Here is a 26960-nt window from a genome sequence, read left to right as displayed (position 1 = left end):
GGATATAGCATCGCTACTGTGCGTATGTGTGTGCATACATGTGATAAGTCAAAGAGCACAAAACTGTACAGGAGCCATAAAAAAACTGGAATTTGGGTGAAAAAACTGTACACTGCCTATCAAAAAACGGTACAAAAAAATGGTATAAAATATCGCTTAAATTCTTCTGAAATTCCATCGTAATCATTGTAATAAACATCGTATATTTTATACCTACGAAGATCTGGGTCAGATTCACGTATATTAAGTCTAAAGTCATGTATATCAACTTTAGAAGTTGGCTTAATTTTTTTCAATCAAGTTACGTATACAAAACATTAACAGTAATTAAGTTACCCCTTAAAAAATAAAGCTACCTAAAGGGATATTTGATACGGATTTATAGCAAGATAATTATCCCAATTGGCAGTTCACACCTTCGCACGCGATGGTTTGTGTACACTACACAATTATCAGAAGGTCAAGTGTCAAACACAGGTGATGTTTTCCAGTGTCTCGCGAGCGAGAATGAGAGGAAAATGGCGGCATTTAGCGAGAAATTCAAAATACTGTACAAATTTTCATATTCCGTGAATCTTGGTGTCCCGCCAGTACACGATGAATGGGCTCAAAAAACTGTACATTTTGCGTACAGCCTGTACATATCACATGTATGGTGTGTGTGTTAGTGTGTTAGTGTGTCCGTTACAGCTTGTGGGCAAGATTTAAAGAGAACCTTTAGACTATCAATTCTCAGCTTCCACATACTTATGTGGCATTGTAAAAGGACGAACCCTATTCATTTTCAAATTAATCGGTGAAATATTTCTCAATATATTGCGGTTTTACTACCTTCAAACCCTGAAATTTTATGTACGATTTGACAATACTTGCTTCCGCTTAATCAACCTTGGAAAATTCGGGTCGCTTCGATAGACTCGCTTCAGTAAGTTCACCCAACTTTGTATTAAATTTTTGCGTATTGTCATATTATTGTGCGTATCTTGAGACAGTCTGTATGAATTAAGTTTCATCTCAGATGGTAATTGAAATAATTTGATGAACGTCGCGGTTTCATTACCAAATTTCCACAGGTGTCAGTTTACAATATGGAATTTATTCGTGAGGCACACGTAATTCCTGAAAGCTATAAAGACATTTTGCAAGTTTAGGTCTATGGTTTCAGTGACCTCTCAACACCGGTATATTGTCATTTTTAATACGAAAAAATATTATCTCCGTGGGTATTCTCAGATTTTATGCATATAGCATGCAACTTTTAGATATACCTAGGAAGGTAAATTACTGAAACTTAGAGCATACATGATATGTTTCTGCTAGGAATAAGGGAAACTGCCCATTTACGTATGCATGTTATGTCCTCCCCCCTCCCCGATGCTATGCACTTCAGTTTAAAAATGACAACCCAACCCCCCAAACCCCCGATGATTTTGTTTAAAAAATAATTAGTGCTGCAACATATTTTATTTTCTTTACCTTATTTTAAACCTAACTAGATGATTGTATCTTCATTAACGTCCCTCTTGAGAATTTTTCTCTCGTATGGAGACATTGCCATTACCAGTGAAGTTCCTGTCGCGAGGGGATGCTCCGCTTAGCGGTGCTCTTGTTGAATATTTTATTACTGGGTTTGGTCTCCCCATCAATTTAACATATGCCAGCTAGGTCAACAAAATGCTCACTTCAAAGTATTAAATAAAAAAAAAAATTCTGAAGATCATTTTTGACAAACAAAAGCCTACTAAACAAACATGCATACCGAAGTTTATTTGTTTAAAAATTAACAATGAATGTCAGTTCAGTATATTCAATGAAATACCTTTATGCAGTAAAACTTAATGTTTACTATGAAAATGGATATAGTGAATTCATACAGCGAAGTAATTTTGCAGGTCCCCAGGGCTATAGGGTTAGCTTTAATTGGGTTTTACTGTCCATGCAAGATGCAGTACTGTTACATATGTATAAGAATCTGGGCCATGTATAACTTAATTGTCATTGAAAAAAGGAACAGAATGTATACAGTTCACCATTAGATTAAAATAAGTAGAGTCAGAGCTCAATTTAAAAAAAAAAAAATTCTCACCCTCTCTCCTGGGTCTGAAACCCCCAAGCAGTAATTCCAAACAAACAGTTTTCAAAAGATGGTCCCACTGAATATTTTCTTCTTCATTCCCTATGCAGCCTTTTTTTCCTACCATTCAAGTGAGAAAAATGGTATCAAAATAGAACAAATTGGGAATTTTCAATCATATTAAACAAAAGTCATGCATTCTTAAATTAATAACTAATCATGTATGTTTTAAAAAAATGAACAACAAGAATTCATTGTTTTTGCATTATTAACATCTCTTGTTCTCATGTTTTTAAAGACATGGGTAATATCAGACACTTGCAATACATATATATGCTGTTGGGCCATCTACTACATGTAGAATATGTCTCACCACATCTAAGCTACTTTTGATGTTAGAGGATGTAAAACAACACTTCATGCTAAGCAAATTAAGATGACATAGTGATCTGTCATCTGACAGTGGAATTGGGAATTTTTAATCTAAGAATTAGGAAAAATCAAGGGGGGGGGGGGGGGGGGGCTTTGGGAATTTTACAGTTTATCAGTACCAGATATACAAAAGAAAAAAAAACACTGCTTTGAAAACCAAATTACACTTGGCAACACAGAGCTTAATATCTTTGGCATGCAGGTCCAGTAAAAGGACACTGTCTCCATTACAAATTGACTTTTTCCCCAAAATAAAGGTAAAAATTCCCAAATGTTAAGTATTTTGAATTTTTCAGTGCTTTTTTTAACAATCTTGAATTTTGAGATGTGCATAGAGGATAACCCTACAATCTAATGGTCTTTATTGAAAAGGTAGCTGTACAGGACCTTGTACAAAAAAGGTTCAGTTAATCCCTGACAGCTAGCATTGACTGCTAAACTAGTTTAATCCATTTTTTTTTTCTAAAAAAAACATCTGTTAACTCCAAATATGGAAAAAGTGTTAAAGGTAAACTGTTTCATGGCTCATCTGTCAGTTTAACAAATGAATTGATATTACAATATTTTACATTCTTTTGTCCACTTCATATGAATAAAGAGGTATAAATATGAACAATGAAATATCTTTCTTTTCTGTGTTGCACTGGGAGTAAGGGTTGCATCAATATTTTCATCAGTATTCCAGAATGTATAATTTAGTTCTTGTCCTCATTTTTAATTCAGGGCATTGGGTCAAGGGGCATTTGGTGAAGTGTACAAGGGATACATTTTGGGTTTTCCAAATATGGAAAGGGAGATGCCAGTTGCTGTTAAGGTATGAAGTTTGAAAGGGTCATTACCATTTATTATCATGTCACTGCAGATGTTTTCTTTAGACTTATTATAATCTGGTAATTCTTTTATAAAAGTTAGTTTGTAAAGAAAATGAAGTCAGGGATTTTCCACTGCCCTATGTGCAGCCGAAATGTAGGGCCAAATTTCGGCCCCATTCCTAATTGCAAAACCCCTTTTTCCCAAAAAATGAATTGTGTGTTATGGTCAGAGCTGAAAATCAATGGAATGACAAAAGTTAAGGGAAACCTTGTTCTGTTGATGACTGACAACATGCTTACATGTTTATTTATCTTTTTTTCCAACTGAAAGTTCTGATTGATTAAATAAAAGCCCAAATTTATTCATCATCAATGTTTATTTCTTGAAAAATGACCCTTTTTTTGTTTTGTTTTGAACATTTTTTATTGTATAGTTAATACAAAAGGAATTGGTAACAAGTTCTTACAACTTAGAAAAACCTTACCCTGACTTAGAAAAACCTTCCCCTGAAAAATGGGCCATTTATAAATTACCCTTGGGGGTAGGACAGGGCCACAACAGGGAGTCAAAGCTTACCATAGGAATATATAGGATATATCTTTAAAAATCTTCTTCTCAAGAACAGCTAAGCCGTTGTTAGTCATATTAATACAGAAGCATTCTCAGGTAGTGTAGATTCAAGTTTGTTCAAATCATGACCCTGGTGGGTAGGGCAGGATCAAAACAGTGGGTCAAAGTCTAACTTAGGAATATATTCTAGGTGTAATGGTTAAGGAGCTTTTGAGTAAAACGCACTGAAGGAATAACCTGACAACCCTTGGAATGGACTAGCCAAACCAAAGGGTATATAAGGAAAAACTTTGGGAAAGTCAGGCAATTAGAAGCTAGATGTTGAGTCAACTGTAAAGAAGTTAATTAAGGGTAAGAGCAAAATAAAAGTAATTAACAATAGTGGCAAGTATCCTAAGGAATTGATGTTAAACTGTGGGTGTAATAAATCTGTAGAAGATTGAGACACGTGCATGTTCTTATCTTAGGGGAGAGACAGGGTTAGATAGGTAATATCTTCAAAATCTTCTTCTCAAGAACAACTAAACCATTATTAGTCATATTTATACAGAAGCAGCCTTAGGTATTGTAAAATCAAGTTTGTTCAAATTATGACTCCCAGGGGTTGGGGGCACAACAGAGAGACAAAGTTTTGCACAAGATTTTATAGGAATCATCTTGAAGAAATCGTCTGCTCAAGAACAGCAAAGCCATGATTAGTCATATTAATACAGAAGCATCGTTAGGTAGTGTAGATTCAAATTTGTTTAAATTTAGGGTGGGGCCACGATGGGAGATCAGAGCTTTACATAGGAAAACAGGATAAACAAGATGTGTTTGTGAAACACTGATGCCCCTCTATGGCAGCTTATGGCAAAGGTTAAAGTTTCTCAAATGCAAGTCAAAATCCAGGGAAAAGATCAAAAATGTGGTACCCAAAGAAAGGTTTTGTCTTGAGGAATATACCTGTGAAATTTGAAAGACCTAGCTGCAACTGTTCAAAAGTTATGGCGAAGGTTAAAGTTTTTTAAAAGTCAAGGTCAAGGTCTCAAAGTGGTTGGTATCCAAAGGAGGGTCTTGTCACAAGGATTACATATGTGAAGTATGAAAGCCCTAGCTCCAACCATTCAAAAGTTATGGCCAAGGTTAAAGTTTTTCAAAAGTAGGTGAAACTCCAAGGTCAAAAGGTCAAAGTTGTTGGTATCCAAAGGAAGGCCTTGTCACAAAGAATACACATGTGAAGTTTGAAACCCCAAGCACCAACTGTTCAGAAGTTATGGCCAAGGTTGAAGTCTCATAAAATTTTGCAAAAGTGGGTCAAACTCCAAGGTCAAGGTCAAATATGATGGTACCCAAAGAAAGGTCTTGTCACAAGGAATATGCATGTGAAATATGAAAGTCATAGCTCCATTCAATCAGAAGTTATGGGCAAGGTTAAAGTTGACAACAGACAAACAGACAGGCAGGACAAAAACAATATTCCGCTGGGATCTTTCGATCCAGGGGCATAAAAATCATAAAATTCTTCTGTTTAAGAACAACAAAACCATGATTAGTAATATTGATATAGAAGCATCCTGAGGTAGTGTAAATTAAAACCCCCCTTTAAAAACTGAACTGATTTCTGCTTTTTTCCTAGCCAAATTGCTCAGATGAGCGATGTGGCCTGCGGGCCTCTTGTTATCTTATGCAGACATTAATTCCTTTTAAATATCTAAAGACAATGAAATAACACAGCATGAAATACACAAGTATGTGTTCAAAAAGCTGTCCAAAAGCCAACAATATGTGATCTGAGAGAACAAGATACCCCTCAGTAATTATTTCTTTTTATTAAAAAACATAAATACTACTGACACCTAAGCATCATGAATCATGGTGATGACTAGCCAGGAAAACTTAAGTATAACTGTTATAAAAACAATTCATTATCTAGAAATCTAGTATAAATGTTTCTCAATATTTTTTTAGAAAACTGTAAAAATACAGAGTCAAAATATTATTACAAAATAAGGAGTAGATGGGGAAAATTTTATTATTTAGATGGATAAAACAAGAGAATCACTATAAAAATGGCTGACATCTCAGTAGAATACATGCTAAATAGAAAAGTATTTTATAAAATTGCTGTCTGAGCCATTTGATGCATGTTAAGTTACGGTCAGGCATACTGATCTCATTGTATTTTTAGCTGGCCTGCACTCTTAGTAAAAAATCTGAAAGTCTTTACATCTGGATTAATTCATGAGGTATATTTTTCATTTGGCTATGTCAAATAACATGATAAAAGAAAACTTAAGCTTGTATGTATATGCTTAAATGTCCATCATTGGCTAAGATTATGCACTTTTTATAACCCTTTTGTGTTTTGTTCTTTTCAAGTTCAACTGATTCAGAAATTGTTGAAAGAAAATTGCAGAACACCCTCACTTTCTTATATTTTACAGACTCTACCAGCATACAGCACAGAAGCATCAGAACTGGATTTCCTTATGGAGGCAGTCATAATGAGGTAAACATATTCAGTATGAAGTAATTTGTTTATTTCATTTTCTGATATACTTATATTATTTTGTGTGTTATCCTTATACTTTTCAATTTTTAAGCTTCTCCAGAACCAGGGGGTCAGTTTTCAGCTCACCTGAGCTGAAAGCTCAAGTGAGCTTTTCTGATCACCCGTTGTCCGTCATCCGTCTGTAAACTTTTCACATTTTCAACTTCCTCTCAAGAACCACTGGGCCAATTTTAACCAAACTTGGTACAAAGCATCCTTGGATGAAGGGGAGTTTAAATTGTTAAAACGAAGGGCCAAGTCCCCTGCAAAGGGGAGGTAATCAAGAAAACAAAAATTGGGTGGGGTCATTAAAAAATCTTCTCTTCAAGAACCACTGAGCCAGAAAAGCTGAAACTTATGTGGAAGCATCCTGGGATAGTGTGAATTTTAAATTGTTCAAATCATGACCCCCAGAGGGAGGGCGGGGCCACAATAGAGAATCCAAGTTTTACATTGAAATATGTAGTAAAAATCTTCTTCTCAAGAACCACTGGGCCAGAAAGGCTGAAACTTAGGTGGAAGCATCCTGGGGTAATGTAGATTCTAAATTGTTCAAATCATGACCCCTGGGGGTAGGGCGTGGCCACAATAGGGAATCCAAGTTTTACATTGAAATATGTCATAAAAATCTTTAAAAATCTTCTTCTCAAGAACCACTGGGCCAGAAAGGCTGAAACTTAGGTGGAAGCATCCTGGGGTAGTGTAGATTCTAAATTGTTCAAAATCATGACCCCCGGGGGTAGGGTGGGGCCACAATAAGTACTAAAGTAGGGGGGTATCAGGTGAAAAACAGCAAGGCCAAAGTTACTCAGGTGAGCGTTGTGGCCCATGGGCCTCTTGTTTAGGTTACCTGAGTCACTCAGGTGACCTTTTGCAATCTGTTCCTATGGTCATCAGGCTTTTGTTAACATTTGAGCATTTGCAGAGCTGTTTACCATTACGGAAATTCCATATTTATCCTGGATTTTTCTTTTGAATTCTGATTAAGGTTTGGACTCTGAAAATTACGCTTTCTGGATTACTGTGGAATCTTTTTTTATTTGTGGGGGTCTGACCAAATTTGAACTTGACCTGTATTTTTTGGTAAAATACCTGAATATGCAATTTCAACCTTATACATACATCCCTACAAAAATTAGAAAGTGGAAACTGAAAATTTCTTATTTTTTCTAAATTCATGTATTGTCTTATTTTTTCTAAATTCATGTATTGTCAACAATATATTATGGATAGAAAGCTCAAATTACAGACAGAAACCATTGAAAATTACTGAAAACTGCAGAAAAGGGTAAACACCTTTACATTTGCTGTTTCTTCTCTGGAACCATTAAATCAGTTTCAACCAGTTTTGGTGTATATAGCATCTACAGGCAAAAGGAAGGAGGGATATGGATTTCATGGTCTCTGCCACCTTTGAGGTCTGATGGGTGGTTGAAAACCATCAAAATTTATGCATACTTTAAAAATCTTAACTCTTGGACCTACTTTTGGAATTTCATAGTTGTATTATCTTAATATTTATGATTCTAAGAGGCTTAGAATCATTAACTTGGTTAGCTTTGTCAGCTGACTCGCTTGGGTCAACAGAGTATGTCAAACAAAAAGTAGGTCACGGTAACCTGCTTCTGGATTTTCATGGCTATATGTAAATATTTAAGATAATAAGAGGCTAAGAATAATTAAACAATCTTTTAAGCTCTCTTGGTCAGAGACTAGAAGAGCTTATGCAATAGTAAGGTGTCTGTCATCAGTCTGTCTAGATGTCTGTAAACATTTTTCCAAATGCTATTCATCCTACATTTGGTCCAGTTTCAATATAATTTGGTACACAAGTAGACTACACTAAGATACGTAATTCTATCTATCAGTTTTTGGTTTCGATGAGTGATGTTGCCAGGGTTACTATAAATAAAAAATTATATGAAATTCTTTCAAAATGCTACTCCTCCTACAGTTTAAGTCCGATTTCAATATAACTTGGTGCACAAGTAGACTACTGTAAGCTACTTAATTCTGCTTGTTGGTTTTTGATTCTGTATCATTATTATTTGCAGTAAATTTAACCACCCCAATATAGTAAAGCTTGTTGGTGTCTGCTTTGAGAACCACCCCCGCTACATTGTGCTTGAACTTCTAGAGGGAGGTGACTTGAAAACATTCCTCAGGGAAATGAGACCTAAACCTGTATGTTATCTAAATGTCATGAAGTTTTTAAAACACCATCTTGAATATGAAGATAAAATTGATAATGTTTGTGCATTATTTAGGACCTTGGGGAGTCTCCTATTAGAGTTCCTGATCTGCTTAATCTTGCCCATGATATTGCGAAGGGCTGCCAACACCTAGAGGCACGACATTTTATACACAGGTAAATATTATTTCTTAACCAAGTAATGTACATCGGCTCTGCCTTCAAGGAGCTCACATATTCTCTGCAAAAATATACTGATAACTGTGTAAAATAACCCTATTTATGGCATCGAGCGGAGCTGGAAAGCCATACTAGGGAGTATCCCATCTGAATCGTCAATGGGAATTTACGCAGCCAAAGGTGTCGGTCGATGCAATTGGAAAACATTCCCATCAAGTAGTAAATGATCTTAACAGGAATTCTAGAAGACAAAAAACCTTGAAATTTAAACTTTGAACCCTGTATACTATTACGATTTTACAACCAAGTTTATCATAATAATTGAAGAAATTGACCTCAGACTCTATTACTATATTTCTTCATATTTCTTCATTTCTTCCATTTCTTAGCCGTATAATATACCCAATAGTAACTCTTAGTCATAGCTAAGAAGCATCACTAAAAACAATGCTTCTACATTGACAATTAGAATAATAGTAAATCCTTCCTAGTTTTTCAACTGACTGAAACTTTTGACATTGCCTAGTTAATTTGAACCCTGTTGTATTCGGACAGTGGCATTAGGCGCCAAAACTATAATTACAATATTTTGTTTCAATTTTATACAAAAGTACTTCTGAAATTGTTTTTCAGGTTTGATGCCATTGAATCTACTCAGGCTTTTGATATATATTACAGCCCTTGATATGATATATATTATAGTCCTTGATATATAATGCCTGGTTACGGACTGCACAGTTTCTTTAAAATCTTGTGACTTTTTTTGCACTCTGTCACATAAATACCAACTACAGCTATATGATTAGATCTCACAAGCATTGATTTGTAAAAGCCAATGCTGTAAAAATGAATCATTGTTAAATCAAAAGGTTGTAAATAGAGAAAATGATGTATGAAATAGATATGATGAAAACATTGGAGATGACTGTCAAGTGCATGAAAGAATCCATTTCTGTGCCTCATTAGGTCTAAATTATTGGTTCTCATAAATCTGATGGAAAACTGAGATGTTATTTGTATGATCTTTATTTCATAATTAGCTGCCACAGAACGATTTTTTTCTTTTCTTTTTTTAGGTCACCTGAGTCACTCAGGTGACCTATTGCTTTCCCTTTTTGTCTGTCGTCGTGCGGTAACTTTTGAACATTTTCAACTTCTTCTCTAGAACCGCTCAACCAATTTCAACCAATTTTGGCATATAGCATCTTTGGGTGAAGGGGAACAAAAATTGTGAATTTCATGGTCCCTGCCCCCCTGGGGCCCGAGGGGTGGGGCTAAAACCACCAAAATTGATGCAATCTTTAAAAATCTTCTTCTCTACTCCTGTACATCAAGCAGTCAAACTGTTTAAATGATTGTAATAAGCATTGGGCCCTCTACCGAAATTGTGAAATTCATGGCCCCAGGGTCAAGGGTTCTGGTGCTAGGGTGGGTTATATAGATCATATAGGGAAAGTGCATTATTTCTTTGAAAATCTTCTTCTCTTCTCCTGGGTATTATTTAAACAAACTAAGTGCATGGTTATGACAAGCAATGATGCCTTTTCCAAAGTTGTGAAATTCATGGCCCCAGGGTCGGGGGTTCTGGTGTAAGGGCGGGGCTCTATTGATTACATAGTGAAAATGCATTGATTCTTTGAAAATCTTCTTCTCTGCTCCTGGGTATTATTTAAACAAACTAAGTGCATGATAATAGTGCACAAGGATGATTTTTCCAAAATTGTGAAATTCATGGCCCAAGGGTTAGGGGTTCTGGTGGTAGGGCAGGGCTCTATTGATTATATAGTGAAAATGCATTAATTCTTTGAAAATCTTCTTCTCTGCTCCTGGATATTATATAAACAAACTAAGTGTATAGTAATGGTGCACAAGGATACTTTTTCCAAAATTGTGAAATTCATGGTCCCAGGGTCAGGGATTCTGGTGCTAGGGCGGGGCTATATAGATCGTATAGTGAAAGTGCACTATTTCTTTGAAAAATCTTCTTCTCTACTCCTGGGTATTATTGAAACAAATTGAATACATAGTTATGATAAGCAAGGGAGACTCTACCAAAATTGTGAAATTCATGGCCCCAGGGTCGGGCCTTCTGGTGTTAGGGCGGGGCTATATAGATCATATAGTGAAAGTGCATTATTTCTTTGAAAAATCTTCTTCTCTACTCCTGGGTATTATTGAAACAAATTGAATACATAGTTATGATAAGCAAGGGTGACTCTACCAAAATTGTGAAATTCATGGCCCCAGGGTCAGGGGTTCTGGTGCTAGGGAGGGACTATATAGATCACATATTGAAAGTGCATTATTTCTTTGAAAATCTTCTTCTCTACTCCTGGGTATTATTGAAACAAATTGAATACATAGTTATGATAAGCAAGGGTTACTCTACCAAAATTGTGAAAGTCATGGCCCCAAGGTCAGGGATTCTGGTGCTAGGGGGGGGGGGGGGGGCTCTATTGATAATATAGTGAATCTGTAGTAAAAATGCATTATTTTTTTTGGAAAATCTTCTCTGCACCTGGTCGTATCAGAGGCAAAAAGAGTAAAAGTTTTAATAAAGATTTTTGAACATCTGGACCATTTGGTCAAGTGTTTTGGTCCTGGCCAGGGCTCTATTAATTTGTATTCAACTGAGAGGAGTTATTCCCCTTTGCCATTTACTTTTGATAATTAATCACTGTAAATAATGTACTTGAAAGGTTAATAGAATAGGAGAATTATGCAAGATTTTTTATTGTATAATACATAAAGTACTTTTATAGTTTAAATGATTAGGTAGACTTGTAAGTAATAGACAAATAAAAAATGAGACAAAAATAACTTGTCTAATTCAATGTTCATCAAAGACCAAAAGAGTCAAATGTAAGAGATATCATCAAGGAATTAAAATAGTACAGAATCACTGATAATTTGTTAATATACTGTATGGTGATAGTGATAAATTGGGAACAGATTAGAACCTAATTTATGAACTGTTAATGAAAACTAGACTAATTATTTTGTTGATCCTGATCACCCTATTTTTCTTGCTTTTGGGCAACAAAGCTTCACCTTTCAGTTCATTTTATACTCTATGGATCCTCTAAATTGTTGTATTATACTCAGGTGACCATTAAGGCCCTTGGGCCTCTTGTTTTTCATAGTAGTTAATTTGATGAGATGTTCTACAACAGATGTTTTAGTTCAGCTGAACTATTGGCACTAGTGAGCACATAGATCAAAGTTTGAACATATTAACAATATTTTATTAAATTTGTTGAAATCAGGAATTAAAGTTAATGGCAATAACAAAAGGGTTTTCCTACCATTTCAGCTTTTCTTAGCCAAAGGCTCAAAGAGCTAATGCTATGGCCATTTGTGTGGTGTGCATAAACTTTTTAGAATATGGGCCATAACCCCTCGGCCAATTATTGTCAAATTTGTTACAGGGTATCCTTGGCCCAAGGGCTCCCATTTATACAAAAACCAGGGTTGTGACCCTTAAACAAGGGGAGATAATTAGGTAAATAAAACCAAAAGTACTGGTTGCTAAAAAATCTTCTCAAGAACCACTGGGCAGATTATCACCTTACACAAAAGGATGAGAATATGTTGTAGATTAAAAATTGTTGAAAGCATCACCCTGGAGCAAAGGGCGTGGTCTCAAAGTCACTTCAAAGTTGACTAAAAATTGCATTTTATTAAAATGTTGATATTTTGCTTACTTTATGGACTAGGATCATCAAATCTTTTCAGTTGATGCATCTAAGGATCTCATATCATGTTGACTCAGAAGTAGGTCACGGTGACCTACTTTTCAAATTTTGCAGCCATTCTTTTTCAAAATGATTTAGAGGCATATTTTGAACAATTTAAAGCCTATGATCATCAAACTTTGTCAGTTGATGTATCTTGGGTCCTCGAAGTACGTCAACTAAAAAGTAAGTCACCTTGACCTACTTTTTGAATTTTATGGCTAATCTTTTTCAAAACAATTAAGGTCATTAATTCGAATACTGAGAGGTTTAAAATCATTAATTCTTGTAAGATGATGCATCTTGGGGCCATAAAACATATTTATTAAAAAGTAGGTCACAGTGATCTACTTTTTGAACTTTGTAGGCATTCCATTTCAAAGCGTTTTAGAGGCATAATTTGGACATTTTAAGGTCTATGCTCATAAAACTTTGTAAGTTGATGCATCTTGGGTCTTAAAAGTATGTCATCTGAAAAGTAGGTCACTGTGACCTACTTTTAATATTTAATGGTTGTAATTAAATATTTTAGGTATTAATTGGCTTAGAATCATATAACTTACCGTATATACTCGCCTATAAGTCGGTCCGCCTATAAGTGGTTGTATTTTTGAAGCTTATATTAGAGGGATTGGCCTTCTATAATACCTTTCTTTTTATAACTCGCCTATAAGTCGGACATACAGTTTTGGACCAAAGCTTAACTCCCAAAAATCCGACTTATAGGCAAGTATATACGGTAGTTAGTTGATGCATCTTGGGTCCTCAGAGAATGACAAGTGATAAGTAGATCACCATGACCTACTCTCAGGTACTAATTGGCTTAGAATCATCTTGGATTCTCAGAGTGTTTCATCTAAAATGTAGGTCATGATGACCTACGTTTGGAATTTCAAGGCTTTATTTAAATATACAGGATACTTAAAGGCTTCAAATAGAAGTGATAGGTTGTTCAGTTTATCAGAAGAGCGATACAAGGCCCTTGGGCCTTTTTTTTAAATCGGGTCCAAGATTCATAGAATTGGGAAAATTGACAATTAAAATGTTCAAATTGTGAAAATTTAAAAAAAAAAGGACTTGTTTTATCTCCATATTTCATGAATAAAAGAAAATGAAAAGTGTCTCCACTTTACCAAAAACAGTAGTTTCTTTCCAATCAAAGGCCCACACAGAGGCATTAAAGAAATACAAATGTAGACAAAGATTTAAAATAAAATTTCGGAAAAGTGTTTTTATACATATAGACCAAGTTCTGCTTTGAAAAGTTACCTTAAGTGATTAGATTGTTAATTTCCAAGTTGAGTGAAACATCAATAATTTCACATGTAATAAAACAAAGATATTTTTTAAAGCAAAGTTTTATGTTATTTTCTTTGTTTTATTTAGAGGATTGATTCTTTTCTAATTGTATTAAGGACAATCTTTGAGAAATGTATTTCATTTTCCACTATATTCAAAATTTATTTTTCACATAAGGAATTTTTCATTTTACTGTACATCAAGGGATTTCGAACTGCTTTCTCCTTGCATAGAAACTGCTTCTCGAATAGTACTGAATAGTTCATTACGGGCACTAAGTGTTTCTGTAATAAATGAAATACAGTAAAACATGCTTATAGCAAACACATTTATAATGAATTGACACTTATAGTGAAGTGAATTTTTTCATTCCCTGTGACTTTAAAATATATGTTGTAAACTAAACATATATAACGAATTATTCTTACAATGAAGCAAAACCGTCCATCCCTGGCACTTCCTTATAAGCGTGTTTTTCTGCATTCTTTTGCAGGAAAACAAATATCTTTGTGGCTACATAAATTTAATTCTCTGGCTCTCAAGCCAATTTTCTCCAAAGTAGGTGAGGGAAGGAGAAATTTTTTTTTTTTTATCTTATTGGTGATAAAGTAGATGAAGGGGGTATTTCACAATATGTAAGTTTGTTTTGATATGATTTTGAATTCAGTGTCTTGTAAATTGTAATGCTTTTAATGTCAGATCAATAGATTTGCTTTCTATCCATTGCTTATCAATGTGTGAACATGGTAGGCATTGATTAACTTAGAATTTTTTTTTTCAACAATCTTTAAAAATGGCTATGGAAAGCCAAATTCAAGCACAAAACTATGAAAAAAATGAGGTCGGAATTTTTTTCCAGATTGGTCTCTGCATTGCCAACTTTTTATTTCATTAAAAATATGATAAAATTTGTAATGTGGCTACCTCAAAACAGATACCTGCAGGCCTGAGAACCATAATTTCAATTTTATGTGGCCTTAACTCTTTTTGCACACTTTTAAATTTTATTGACTGATTTGGGAAAAAATTATATAAAATTTGGAAAATTAGTTGAATTTTGGATTGGGACCAGATCCAAAATCAAGCTAGCTAGGCAAACCTTTGAACAAGGAGATTTATATTTTTATTTGTCAGAAATAGATAGGTGGGCATTATGGCTTACAGGCCTCTTATTTTCTTTTCTCAGAGACATTGCTGCCAGGAATTGCTTACTGACCTGCAAGGGTAAAGAGAGAGTGGCCAAAATAGCTGATTTTGGAATGGCAAGGGACATTTATCGGTATGTGGTATCCCAAAAAAAAAACTTTGGTAAAAATTAAAGTAGGAGTACAGTTTTCTATTAAAGTTTTCTACATCTGTATGCTTGGTGTACAAATTTTGCAGATCAAGGCAGACCTATATAAGCTCATTTATGATACATGAACAATATATTTGATATTGTTTCAAATAGTTTTTGATAAAATTCTTGTGTTCTTTTACAATTTTTATCGAAAGAGTGTCTCCCAAAATCCTTTAAGAGATTGATTTTGGCATGATTGTCATTCTGTCCATCTCTGACAAAATTATTTCAATAACTACTAAATTGATTGGGTTTAATGTTTGGTGTTGCACATGATTTTAAAGTTTGTGGTGATCTAAATTGAAAGTTTGATATAGACTACTAGGCAATGAATTATTGAAATAGTATCTATTCAGTAACTCTGGAACCATGTTCAGCCCATAACTTGAAATCTTTAATTTTTGCATATGCATAATCTAAGCATGTGGGTTTTTTTTTATTCTGATGTCTAAGAGGTTTTTGTGAACTAGAGTCAGTGGCCTTGCATGGTCAAAAAGAAAGCAAAACCATGTTCTGGTTATAACTTCGAAATCTTTGATTGGAATATAAAGTCAAACAGTTATCTCAAACTTGATGGGACCAAAAGAAAAAAATCTGAGATATCCAAGGGTTTGAGATATTGAGGGTAAAATATTTAAAGAAAAAGAGCTTGGGACTTCCTTTGACATATCCATGGTGTTCAGGATACCAAAGTTCAGCTGTATTTGATCTTGAGTATATTGTTGCTGAAGAACTAAGCAGTTGGCTTGATCTAGTCTCAAGGTAATATCCTGAAGGTCATGGTCACTGGTAAGGAAATAAAAGTCATACCTGTGTCATAACTTTGAAACTTGTATTTGGAATGAGATAAAAATTAGATAAGTTGTTCATAGTAGCACCATAACCTTTACTCAATCCATTTTTGTCAAAACGGGATCTAGTAAATTTTTTTCTAAATGCAAATTTAAAAATACTTGATATAAAACTACAGAATTAGTCATGCATATCTTTATTGTATCCTTCTCATTATTTGGGAAGAATAGATAGGGGTTGATATTTTTCTCTCTGGGAGGATTGGAAAAAGCCCCTATCTTTCTGTCAATATGTCATTCCTAGAGTATTGAATTATTTTTAAAAAATTCTACACATGTTGGATACATGTTTCTGCACAATGTACTTGCCATGGTAACTGAAATATTATTTTGAAATTCTTTCAAAACTATTTCTCTTACCGGTGCTACATTTTTGGGTCTGATTTTAGTAAATTATCAAACCACAGGTTTGCAAGAAGGTATTCCCTGTTGGATTACCAATGTTTACCTTTATGCTTAAACTTGAAAGTGAAGAAAGTCTTCAGTTTATTTTTTTTTTACAAGATCTGACTACTACAGAAAAGGAGGTAAAGCCTTGCTACCAATAAAATGGATGCCTCCAGAAGCTTTCCTGGATGGAATCTTTACTTCAAAAACAGATGTTTGGTGAGTTTAAAAAAAATTTTAAGCCTTTTAATCATTGTACTGATTGCAGTCATTAATTGAATTTAATTAACGCCATGGTAAGGAGAGGAAAAATAAATTATTTGCTTTAGATTATGTAGAATGAATGAATGGATGTGTCAGAAATTCAGCACTTTTACTTGTGTATCAAGGGGGATACTGGGGTTGAATTAATTTTAAGAACAGGAGAGTTGCAGCTGGTCATATTACTTTTAATATGCCAGCATCCTCTTGTAGGGTATATTGAAAATTGCTCAAATCAAAACTCTCAGGGCCATGCTCTAACAAAAAAGGTTGGAGTCGGTCAATTAAAGTTTGGTATACATGTAGGAATATGATAGCAGAGATCTTTAAAGTTGCATGGTCTAATTGAGATGCATGTTTTCATACTATAAATGTGTATGTATACAAAGAAAATGTATAAAAACAGATTATGTGACTTTTTTTTGGTTAACAACAATATTTTAAAGAAAATTCTTGGTTAAAAGGCATGTTGATAAAACAAAACTTGCTGACAAGGTATATAGATGGATGAGACCAGGTGACTTCCAAAAGCTAACTGTAGGTGATTAGGTGCTGTGACCCCATGGCAATTAATTTTTAAAATTTAATATATTAATATCTTTTAAAAGAAACTGACTTTGAGTGAGGATATAATTTTGAAGAAAGTGGAAACTTTTTATGAAGAATTATTTTTCACGAGAAAACAAGAAATCAACTTTAAAAATCTCAACAAGAATAGAAGGGGTACATTTAGTCTTAAGGACATATGCAACGTAGTTTGAACTTTATTGTCTTTTCCCCTGGAGTTGAAGAGTCCCAATACTTAAATGAACTATGTGCTATATTTTAATGTCTATGTATGCTGCTGTACACTTCTTCTAAAACAAGGTTGGATAAACAAAACATCTAGAATATATGTTCAGTAATTTTTGTATATTTTTCTTTGAATTTTACAAGAATTTTCATCAATTGATATCTTTTCAAAACCCCTGGTAATGCATGCTGATTTTTTGTCTACGAAAATCTGATGGCACTATAATCTTAAATTAAGAATATCTTGAAAAATTATCAGTAGGGTAAGGTACATTGCGTATGTCCTTAACAAGGTTCGCTCCTGAGCTTTTGAGAAGATTTTTTGTCTTAACCTATATTTAAAAAATTCTGCATAATGTTTTAGTTCTTACAATAAATTTGGATTCTACAATACCAATTAAATGATATTCAGTTAAAACTCCATGATTAAATTCTATACCAAAAGCATTAAGTGAGGAACTATATCTTGTGGCGGATGGATTTTTAGGTCACCTGAGTCACTCAGGTGACCTATTGCTATCCGTTTTTGTCCGTCATCGTGCGACGTGCGTTAACATTTAAACATTTTCAGCTTCTTCTCTGAAACTGCTCAACCAATTTCAACCAATTTTGGCATATAGCATCTATGGGTGAAGGGGGGCAAAAATTGTAAATTTCATGGTCCCTGCCCCCCAGGGGCCTGAGGGGTGGGGCTAAAACCACCAAAATTAATGCAATCTTTAAAAATCTTCTTCTTTACTCCTGGACATCAAGCAGTCAAACTGTTGACATGATTGTAATGAGCATTGAACCCTCTACCAAAATTGTGAAATTCATGGCCCCAGGGTCAAGGGTTCTGGTGAAAAAGGAGGGGGAGGGGCTCTATTGATTATATAGTGAAAAAGCAAAATTTCTCTGAAAATATTCTTTTCTGCTTCTGGTTAAAAAGCAAGGAAGTTAAGTGTATAGTTATGATGAGCAAGAGTGCTTCTTCCAGAGTAGTGAGTGGCATGACCCCTGGGTCAGATGTGCTGGTGTAAGGGTGGGGCTCTTGATAATATAGTGAAAATGCATTAATTCTATTAAATAATCCTGTCTGCTCCTTAGTGTTAAGCAGATAAAAAAAGTGATTACTTATGATGAGCAAACTTCTGGTCCCAGGGTGAGAGGCTCTGGTGTTTCTCGATGGGGGGGGGGGGGGGGGCTCTATTGATAATATAGTGAATCTGTAGTAAAAATGCATTATTTCTTTAAAAATATTCTCTGCACCTGGGCATATCAGAAGCAAAAAGAGTAAAAGTTTTAATAAGGAAGGGTTTTTTACCAGATTTTTGAACATCTGGACCATTTGGTCAAGTGTTCTGGTCCTGGCTAGGGCTCTATTAATTTGTAATCTACTGAGAGGAGTTATTCCCCTTTGCCGTTTACTTTTGATAATTAATCACTGTAAATAATGTACTTGAAAGGTTATAGAATAAGAGAATTATGCAAGAATTTTTATTGTATAATACAAAAAGTACTTTCATAGTTTTAATGATCAGGTAGACTTGTAAGTAATAGATAAATAAAAATGAGACAAAAATAACTTGTCTTATTAAATGTTCATCAAAGACCAAGAAAGGCCAATGTAAGAGATTTCAACAATGAATTAAGATAGTAAAGAAGCACTGATAGTTTGTTAATTTACTGTATGGTGATAGTGTTAAATGGGGAACAGATTAGAACCTAATTTATGAACTGTTAATGAATGCTAGACTAATTACTTTTTTGATCCTGATCACTCCATTTTTCTTGCTTTTGGGCAACAAAGCATCACCTTTCGGTTCATTTTATACTCTATGGATTTTCTAAATTGTTGTATTATACTCAGGTGACCGTTAAGGCCCTTGGGCCTCTTGTTTAGAAGAAAATGATCATTTTTTTCTCTTATTTAAAATACTAGATGAAATCCCGCGCAAGCGCGGGGATTTGAATTTATATCACTACCGACAGAAAATATATTGTAGTTCTCTACTGACAGCCTACAGGCTTATAGCAGGAACAAATACTTTGTTCAAAATCCCGCATGAAGTAGATTTACCAATCCCTCCCCCCCCTCCCCCGTTTTTGTTTTGTTGTTTTTTTTATTTATTTATTTTTAAACTTGAAAAGTGGCAATTTCATTAATTGACATTTATTATGAAACCTGACATACTATGTTATGGATATTGTACTTCAGATGCTCTTATTTCATTCCCGTCAAGGATAAAAGCAACGAATATGCACATTTTACTAATAAATTGATTGGGGGGGGGGGGGGTAAAAATTCACAGGTACTTGGGTTTTGGTTTATAAATATGTTTGTACCTTATTGATATGTATTTACTTTTTTACCTATCAATAAGGTACATACATATTTATAAACCAAGAACCAAGTACATGTACCTGTGTAAAAATTAGCTTTTAACGCCCTATGAATAGGCGGAGTATTTGATATAAAAGACTAACCTGCAATAATGTACCGTAGCCCTCTCCAATATTTTTTTTTTTTTTTTTTTTTTTTTTTTATCTGATATTTCCTGGCCTCTATCTCTCTGCCGCCCCCCCCCCCCTTCCTCAAAAAAAGGAGAGGGCCACATTATTGCAGCTATAAAAGATTGTATTCAGAAATTAACTGCGCATTGATTAAAGTGCAAAATTTTACATCTTTAATTGTATTTGAACAATACCTTATTTATTAATTTTCTCTTTTCATGTAAGCAAGTTTATTACTAAGTACAAATTGTACTTTGGGTTCGTTGCTACGATGCTCTCAGTAAGGAATATATACAAATTTTACCGATAAATTTATTAGGAAAACCTACTACATACATGTATATGAAATAGTCTTTTGATATATAATTATATTCACAACTTATAGTGTTATCAATGATTTACCATTATTTCATTTATGACCATTTACACAAAAGCTTTTTTCATGGTCATGTAGCTATAATCACCTCCTTTTTTTCTTAACATCGGGCTCGATGCTATATGATGTTCTAGGAGCTTCCTTAAATATAAAGATCGGTGAATGACAAAATTATTTTGCACATTTCTCTTTTTAATCAGTTATCACAACTGATTTCTTTTATATCATTTAAATCGAGTTTTGATGAATAATTCAGTGATGACATTTTATGTAATAAATAAACGATTGCTTGTTGTCAGTTTCATTAAAAATTGCCAGTAACTTAGATCCGCCAACCGGAAACGCCACCGTACTCACGTTTTAGCTATTTCATGGCTGTTTATAGAAAATGAAAGTAGACTTCTAATTTAATGTACAATACTTGCTATTCGAGTGAAATCTAAATATAGTTTACGGACATCAGCTTGTATCTAGTGTATAGTTAGAGGAGTAAGTAAGAACTCTGGTGCACCCGTTTCGGAGTTTATTTGCAAAATTTATTAATTTATAAGTATAGATGTTAGGTTTGGATTCCTATTTTTCCATGCAGCCTGCACACAGAGTTATTCTGTGCCATGAACTGTTTCATGCTGGTCCTAAATTATATATTAAATAAACTATCATGAATTTTATCATCATATTTAATAAATATAGCAAATATATTGCGAAAATCCAGAAAAAAAATAGCCCTAACTTTTGCTTAAAATTAGCACTGTTTTAGAAATATCTAAAAATTAACATCACAGACTCCCACTTTTTATTTTCTTTTCTGAATATATATTAAGATATTTTTAACCATTCTACTTAAATTCAGTAAAATGTCATTACTTTCAAATGATTTTATTGCTTGTTAAAATTTTTAATGCCAGAAAAATGATATTTTGAGTGCAAATAGGTCAAATAATTAAACATGCGAAGTAATTTTAAAAAAAAAAAATTGTCACAAATTTTAATGTATCTATTCAAGATGAATTAAGACTGTGTTTGTTCCCATAATTTATTTGAATAAAAAAATATTGGAAGAAAACTTAAAAAATTGAATCATATGTAAGATGTATTTACAGTGCAAAAAGGTCAAACTAAATGCTCTGTAGTGCCAAAAGAAGTGCATTGACCCCCATTTTTTGTTTTGATTTTTAATTAAGCTATGTGTGTAGATTCTAAAAATATACTTGATAAAAAATTCTCATTACTTTTGATGACAGGATCCAACCTCCTTAAAGGACTTATCGCATGATCTTTCAAAAATCGTAATTTTATGAAAAATATTATCTACAACCTTGTTTATTAAAATGCTGAATACGATAAACGTTGCTGAAATCATATTTTAAGAGATATTGAGAGTTGAAATTTAAATACGGCAATATGTGTATTTTAGTCGGATTTCGGCGAAATACTGCTCTGACGTCATAGGCGACAATTCAGTGATAGAGATATGAGAATATGCACACTATTTACAGAGTTATCAATGACAAATGCATCTTAAAAATGCTGAAAAAAAAAAATTCCTAACGTGCTTTTCAATTACTATAAACATTAACTAGTTCTAAGGTATAAGGCTTTTGAGATATTTTCAGTTTTTTTAATTCCAAACATTTTGAGTCTGTAGCTCTGATTATGATAATCTTTTGTGATTGGAAAATTATTTTTCAAGACCGCCATTCTTTACGGAACATATGAAGGCATATATACATGCATAAATTAATATTATGTTAAAAACGAAGAATAACCAAGTTGTATAATATTAAATCTGTGAATCAAACAAGTTAATACATGTGATGAAATGACAGATCAAATTGTATTGTGATGGCAAGTTTCTTCGTCTTCGCTGTGTCTCCCTCGCTATCATCACTGCTATTTTTATAATGTTAACAGATTTTTCATGTTTTTCTTGCGGACAGTTTTAAAATATAGGTTGGATATTCAATTTCATATCAATTAAATCAGTGGTTTGGTCGTCCACAATTCGGAAATTCAGGTTGTATCACGTATACTTTAGTAAGATTAATGTGAAGAGCTGATTAGCCATTGTCACCTTTGAAGTCACGAGGTCACTTGATCGCTATCTAATTAACTCAGATTTCTAATTCAGGTTTTCATTTGAGGCAATAATTGGTTAATTACCGCAGTTTTTCTGCAGTAAAAACACAAAATTTATTAACTGTGGTCATAAGGAACATTTTATGCTTTTAATTTCAGATAATTTGGAAACATGCGATAAGTCCTTTAACGTACATAATTGCCTATAAGTCGGTTGTATTTTTTCAGAGTATTTTGAAAAAGTTTGCCATTGACCCACTTATATTTCAATACAGTTTTTTTTGCAAGAATCTGTGTCCAATTTCAAATTAATATCCTGTTGTATTTACCTGTGTTTTAAGTATATTTTGGGGTATGAAACTGATATTTGATGTACAATTTAAACAAATATAAGATCATATTGTAAACTTATATCTTCCTTTCCTGCATTAGATTAACTTAAACTATTATCATTAGAGTTGTTATAAAATTATTATATTTCCTCTTCCAGAAAAATACCAAATTTTCTTGGACTCACTTATAAGTTGGACATTAAGTTTTGGACCAAAATTTACCTCCCCAAAAATTTAATGTATAGCTGAGTATATATATGGTATTTTAATTCCGTAAAACTTCGGTATATCAAACATGGATATCTTGAATACAATGGATATGTTGAAGTGTCAGATTGGAAAGTCCCAAGCCCTTTTTCTTTAAGTATTTTACCCTCAGTATCTGGAACCACGGATATTTCAATGTTTTTTCTCAGTCCCATCAAGTTCGAGATAACGAGGTTTGACTGTGTATACAAATATCCCCATTCAAGTGAATATTCAATTTAAATTGAATTAAGACCCCTGGGGCTAGGGTGGGGTCTCAATAAGGGGTCAAATTTCTACATAGAGATACATAAATTGTTCAAAACTCTTCAGAAGAACAGCAGGGCCATTAATGTTATATTTATGTTAAAGACAACTATATCCATGCAGCACATATTTTAACTATATGAAGTCATAACCTTGGGGCATGGGTGCAGCCACTAAAAGAAATGAAAGTTTGACATGGGAATGAATAGAAAAAAACTTTTCACATCTCTTTTTCATGTAACGCCAAAGTTATTCAAGTGAACACTGTGGTCCATAGGCCCACTGTCACATAACAGCTGGTTTGGAAGCACTCTTTATCTTAAAACATATTTCATAATGCTTAATTTCAGCATTTATTTTATATTGAAGGTCTTATGGTGTCCTGCTCTGGGAGATCTTCTCCATGGGTTATATGCCTTACCCAGGGAGAACAAATCATGATGTCATGCAGTATGTGACCAATTTTGGCAGGTTGGAACCTCCAGAGAATTGTCCAAAGCTGTTGTAAGTTTTCTAAGGGCTTCAGAATTTGATGCAATCTAGCTACAAGCATTTCATTATAGTTTTCATTCACTGTGTTGAAGAGGTAGAGAAAAGTATCCCAAGTTACTGCATATTTGCTTAGTACTTAAATGCAGGTGAAAATGTTTTTTTTTTTTTTAAAATGTGATGTTAGCTGAAAAAATAATTCAAGCTATTATCAGGTCAGGCCTACACCTTAGTATATCTCTTTTTGTAGGTATGATTTGATGTGTGAATGCTGGACAACTAGTCCCGATTCCAGACCAACATTCTCAGATATTCTTCAGAAACTGAAGAGATTCTCTCAAGTAAGACTGAATTTAAAAGAAACAATTTAATTTGGGGAGAGGGGGGATTGACCAAAAAAGTAATTGATTTTGATCTCGTTTTGGATTAGATTGATGTTTCATTGTTGATTGCTTTCAAACAAAAACACTAAACTTCAGTAGGGATGGGTTTATGTGAGAGATATGTAGCTCTTGTATACATGTATTACATTGTACAGAAAATCTATTGCTATACTCTGACTTTGACATCCACTTCTAAAGTAAGTAATAAAACAACCAAGAAGGGTTCAGCATTTTACTTGAAGTAGATTGAAAAAAAATTGCTTTACATATATTAAAAGAAAGATAACTCTTTCAAACATTTAACCTGATTTTGCTTACTTTTTTCAGTCTTCTGAGGTCCTCACTGCTGAACTTCCCAGGTTTTTCATGGTACCATTCCAGATCTCAAACTCTACATCTCAGGTACATCCTATGAGTGAGGATGAAAACGAGCAAATTCTAGACTCGGACACCACAGAGCCTCTGCTATCCTCAAAATGTCCAGGGAGTTTGAAGTCCTCCAAGAAAGCCCGCTCCCCCAAAGGAAGCCTGAAGTATCCTCCGTTACGTGTCACTCTCCCAGACAATTTTACATGTGATAAACAGTCCCAGCATCGTGATCCATTCCCTTCACTGCGTGACACAACGTCACAGTGTGGAAACGAGTACCAAACACATACCTCAGACCCGAGGTCAACTGCTGCTCCAGCTCAGACAACTGAAAGTAGTCCACTTGTGAATGTGCCTCATAGTTTTACAGTGTCCACAATTGACCCGTGGTCAAGGAAATACCTGAGAAACAGTTTGTATGAGAATCAAACATCACCAAAGGTTATTCTCTCCAAGAAAAACTCATCAAATATTTAATTTCCTTACCGAATACTGCTTTGTTTTTAACATGTTTACTCCAGTGTTTCATCCGTTTGTTTCTCCCAGCATCATAGCTGACATGGATGACAAATATTATCAGCATTAAACAAACCTTCAGTCATCATTTATCTGTAATTTATATTACATTATTATACCTCTACTGATTTTTTTTCCCTATATAACATTAGATCGTTAGATATTACTAATTCCCTAGAAATCATTATGAATGGACTAATCCCCGTGCATTAGTCAAGTGAGTTAATCCCTTCATCAAAAGCTAATTCCCGGTTATCCGTAATCCTCTAGATTTTACTTTTACATTGGTATGATATGTGAATGGACTAATCCCCGTGTGTTAGTTGAGTGAGTTAATCCCTGCTATGAATTCACGTTATCTGAATCCTCTAAATTTTACGTTTGTATCAGTATAATAAAACAGTTAAAAGTATATCATTGCGGGAGTTAGCAAGATTCCAGTTCCCCTCGACCAGGACTATTTCCCTCGGCTTCACCTCGGGAAATAGTCCTGGCCTTGGGGAACTGGAATCTTGCAAACTCCCTCAATGATATACTTTAACTGTATAATATAATCACTTAGAATTTTTGCTACAACAGTTTTCATATGACTGGATATAGCTCATTGAAATCAGCAAACCAAAGTTTCAAGAATGGGTTACTTGTATAATAATTCATTTCATACATGTGTTTACCTGTAAATTTTGTTAACTTCCATAAGAATGAATGTATATTTGTAATACATGTACATGTATATTGCATATTAATGAAAGACAGTTTATTAGAAATCAGACTTTTACTATGATTGAAAACTACTGTAAATCACTTTTTATTTGCAAGCACTTTATTTTAGCGAAATTACGCGAGACAGTGTGCTCGCAAAAATTTCATTCACATGTATATTAGTTTTCCTAAAGATTATATAGAGCAATATCCACATTTGTGAAAATTTTGTCTCGCTGATTAAGAGTAAATGACTATCTTGTGAAAATAAGGTGTCACAAAATTTTAATGATCTACATTAGTTGTTGAGTTATATATTAATAAATTTTGAAGTTCCTGTATTTTACAGATCTTTCTGTGGAGTAGAGAATGATACTGATATAGCATAAAGATCTTATTAACTAGCAAATTAGCATTATATATCATAACCTTTCTTTGCCCAGCATTTCAACAAGGACTGGTTAATATATTGTAATAAGAAGCCATTTTAAGGCTTTTCTCTCTCTGGTATACCCACATTTAAAAGATTCTAAAGTATCTTTTTCTAGTTTTAATGTTTTGTCTCTGAAAAACAAGATAAAACAACAGCTAAAAATTATGTTGGCATTTTCATTCATTCTTATATCGTCAGGGTCACTTAGATGACCTAGCTATTACAAAATATTTGATTTGTCTGTTGACCTGCATCTTGTGTTTTATGTTGTTCTTTAACCTTTGAATATTTTCTGCTTCTTTTCAAGAATAACTGAACCAGTTTCAGTCAGTTTTGGTATGTAATATCTACAGATAAAGGGGAACAAAGATTTTGAATTTCATGTTGTTTACCTCCCTGGGATCTGAAGAATGGAACCCAAACCATAAAAATTTTTGTAATCTTCATAATCTTCTTTACTCATAGATATCTAGACCATCAAACTGGCATGATTGCTTGAAAAACAAGATGTATTTGTGAAACACTGATGCCCCCATATAACAGCTTTTGGCAAAGGTTGAAGTTTCTCAAATGCAAGTCAAACTCCAAGGTCAAGGGATGAAAAATGCTGTTACCCAAAGAAAGGACTTGTTCTCAATGAGTATACCTGTGAAATCTGGAAGCCCAAGCACTAACCATTAACAAGTTATGGTCAAGGTTAAAGTTTTTTAAATGTGGGTCTAACACCAAGTCAAAGGGTCAAATTAAAGGTACCCAGGAAAAGGCCTTGTGATAAGAAATACATATGTGAAATATTAAAGCCATTATAAGCATCTACTG

At 33.9% G+C, this 26960-nt stretch overlaps 1 protein-coding gene across 1 annotated transcript in view; it reads left to right on the top strand.

Moving 5' to 3' along the window:
* The window catches only part of LOC133182829 (leukocyte tyrosine kinase receptor-like), a 245812-nt gene extending 219301 nt beyond the window's left edge, over nt 1-26511 (top strand). Inside the window, exons 17-25 of the mRNA XM_061317673.1 lie at nt 3230-3320; nt 6316-6380; nt 8477-8606; nt 8690-8790; nt 15013-15105; nt 16521-16622; nt 23619-23753; nt 23989-24079; nt 24449-26511. Of these exons, the coding sequence (XP_061173657.1) occupies nt 3230-3320; nt 6316-6380; nt 8477-8606; nt 8690-8790; nt 15013-15105; nt 16521-16622; nt 23619-23753; nt 23989-24079; nt 24449-24967 (1327 nt within the window). The 3' untranslated portion in view covers nt 24968-26511. The remainder of the gene's footprint in view (nt 1-3229; nt 3321-6315; nt 6381-8476; nt 8607-8689; nt 8791-15012; nt 15106-16520; nt 16623-23618; nt 23754-23988; nt 24080-24448) is intronic.
* Nucleotides 26512-26960: the final 449 nt, after the last annotated feature.

This window comes from Saccostrea echinata, unplaced genomic scaffold (assembly GCF_033153115.1).
Source record: "Saccostrea echinata isolate AGI-Se365-2 ecotype Australia unplaced genomic scaffold, CSIRO_AGI_Sech_v1 ptg000009l, whole genome shotgun sequence".
NCBI lineage: Eukaryota > Metazoa > Mollusca > Bivalvia > Ostreida > Ostreidae > Saccostrea > Saccostrea echinata.
Note: the sequence above shows the minus strand (reverse complement) of the source record. Positions and strands in the feature narration are given on the sequence as shown.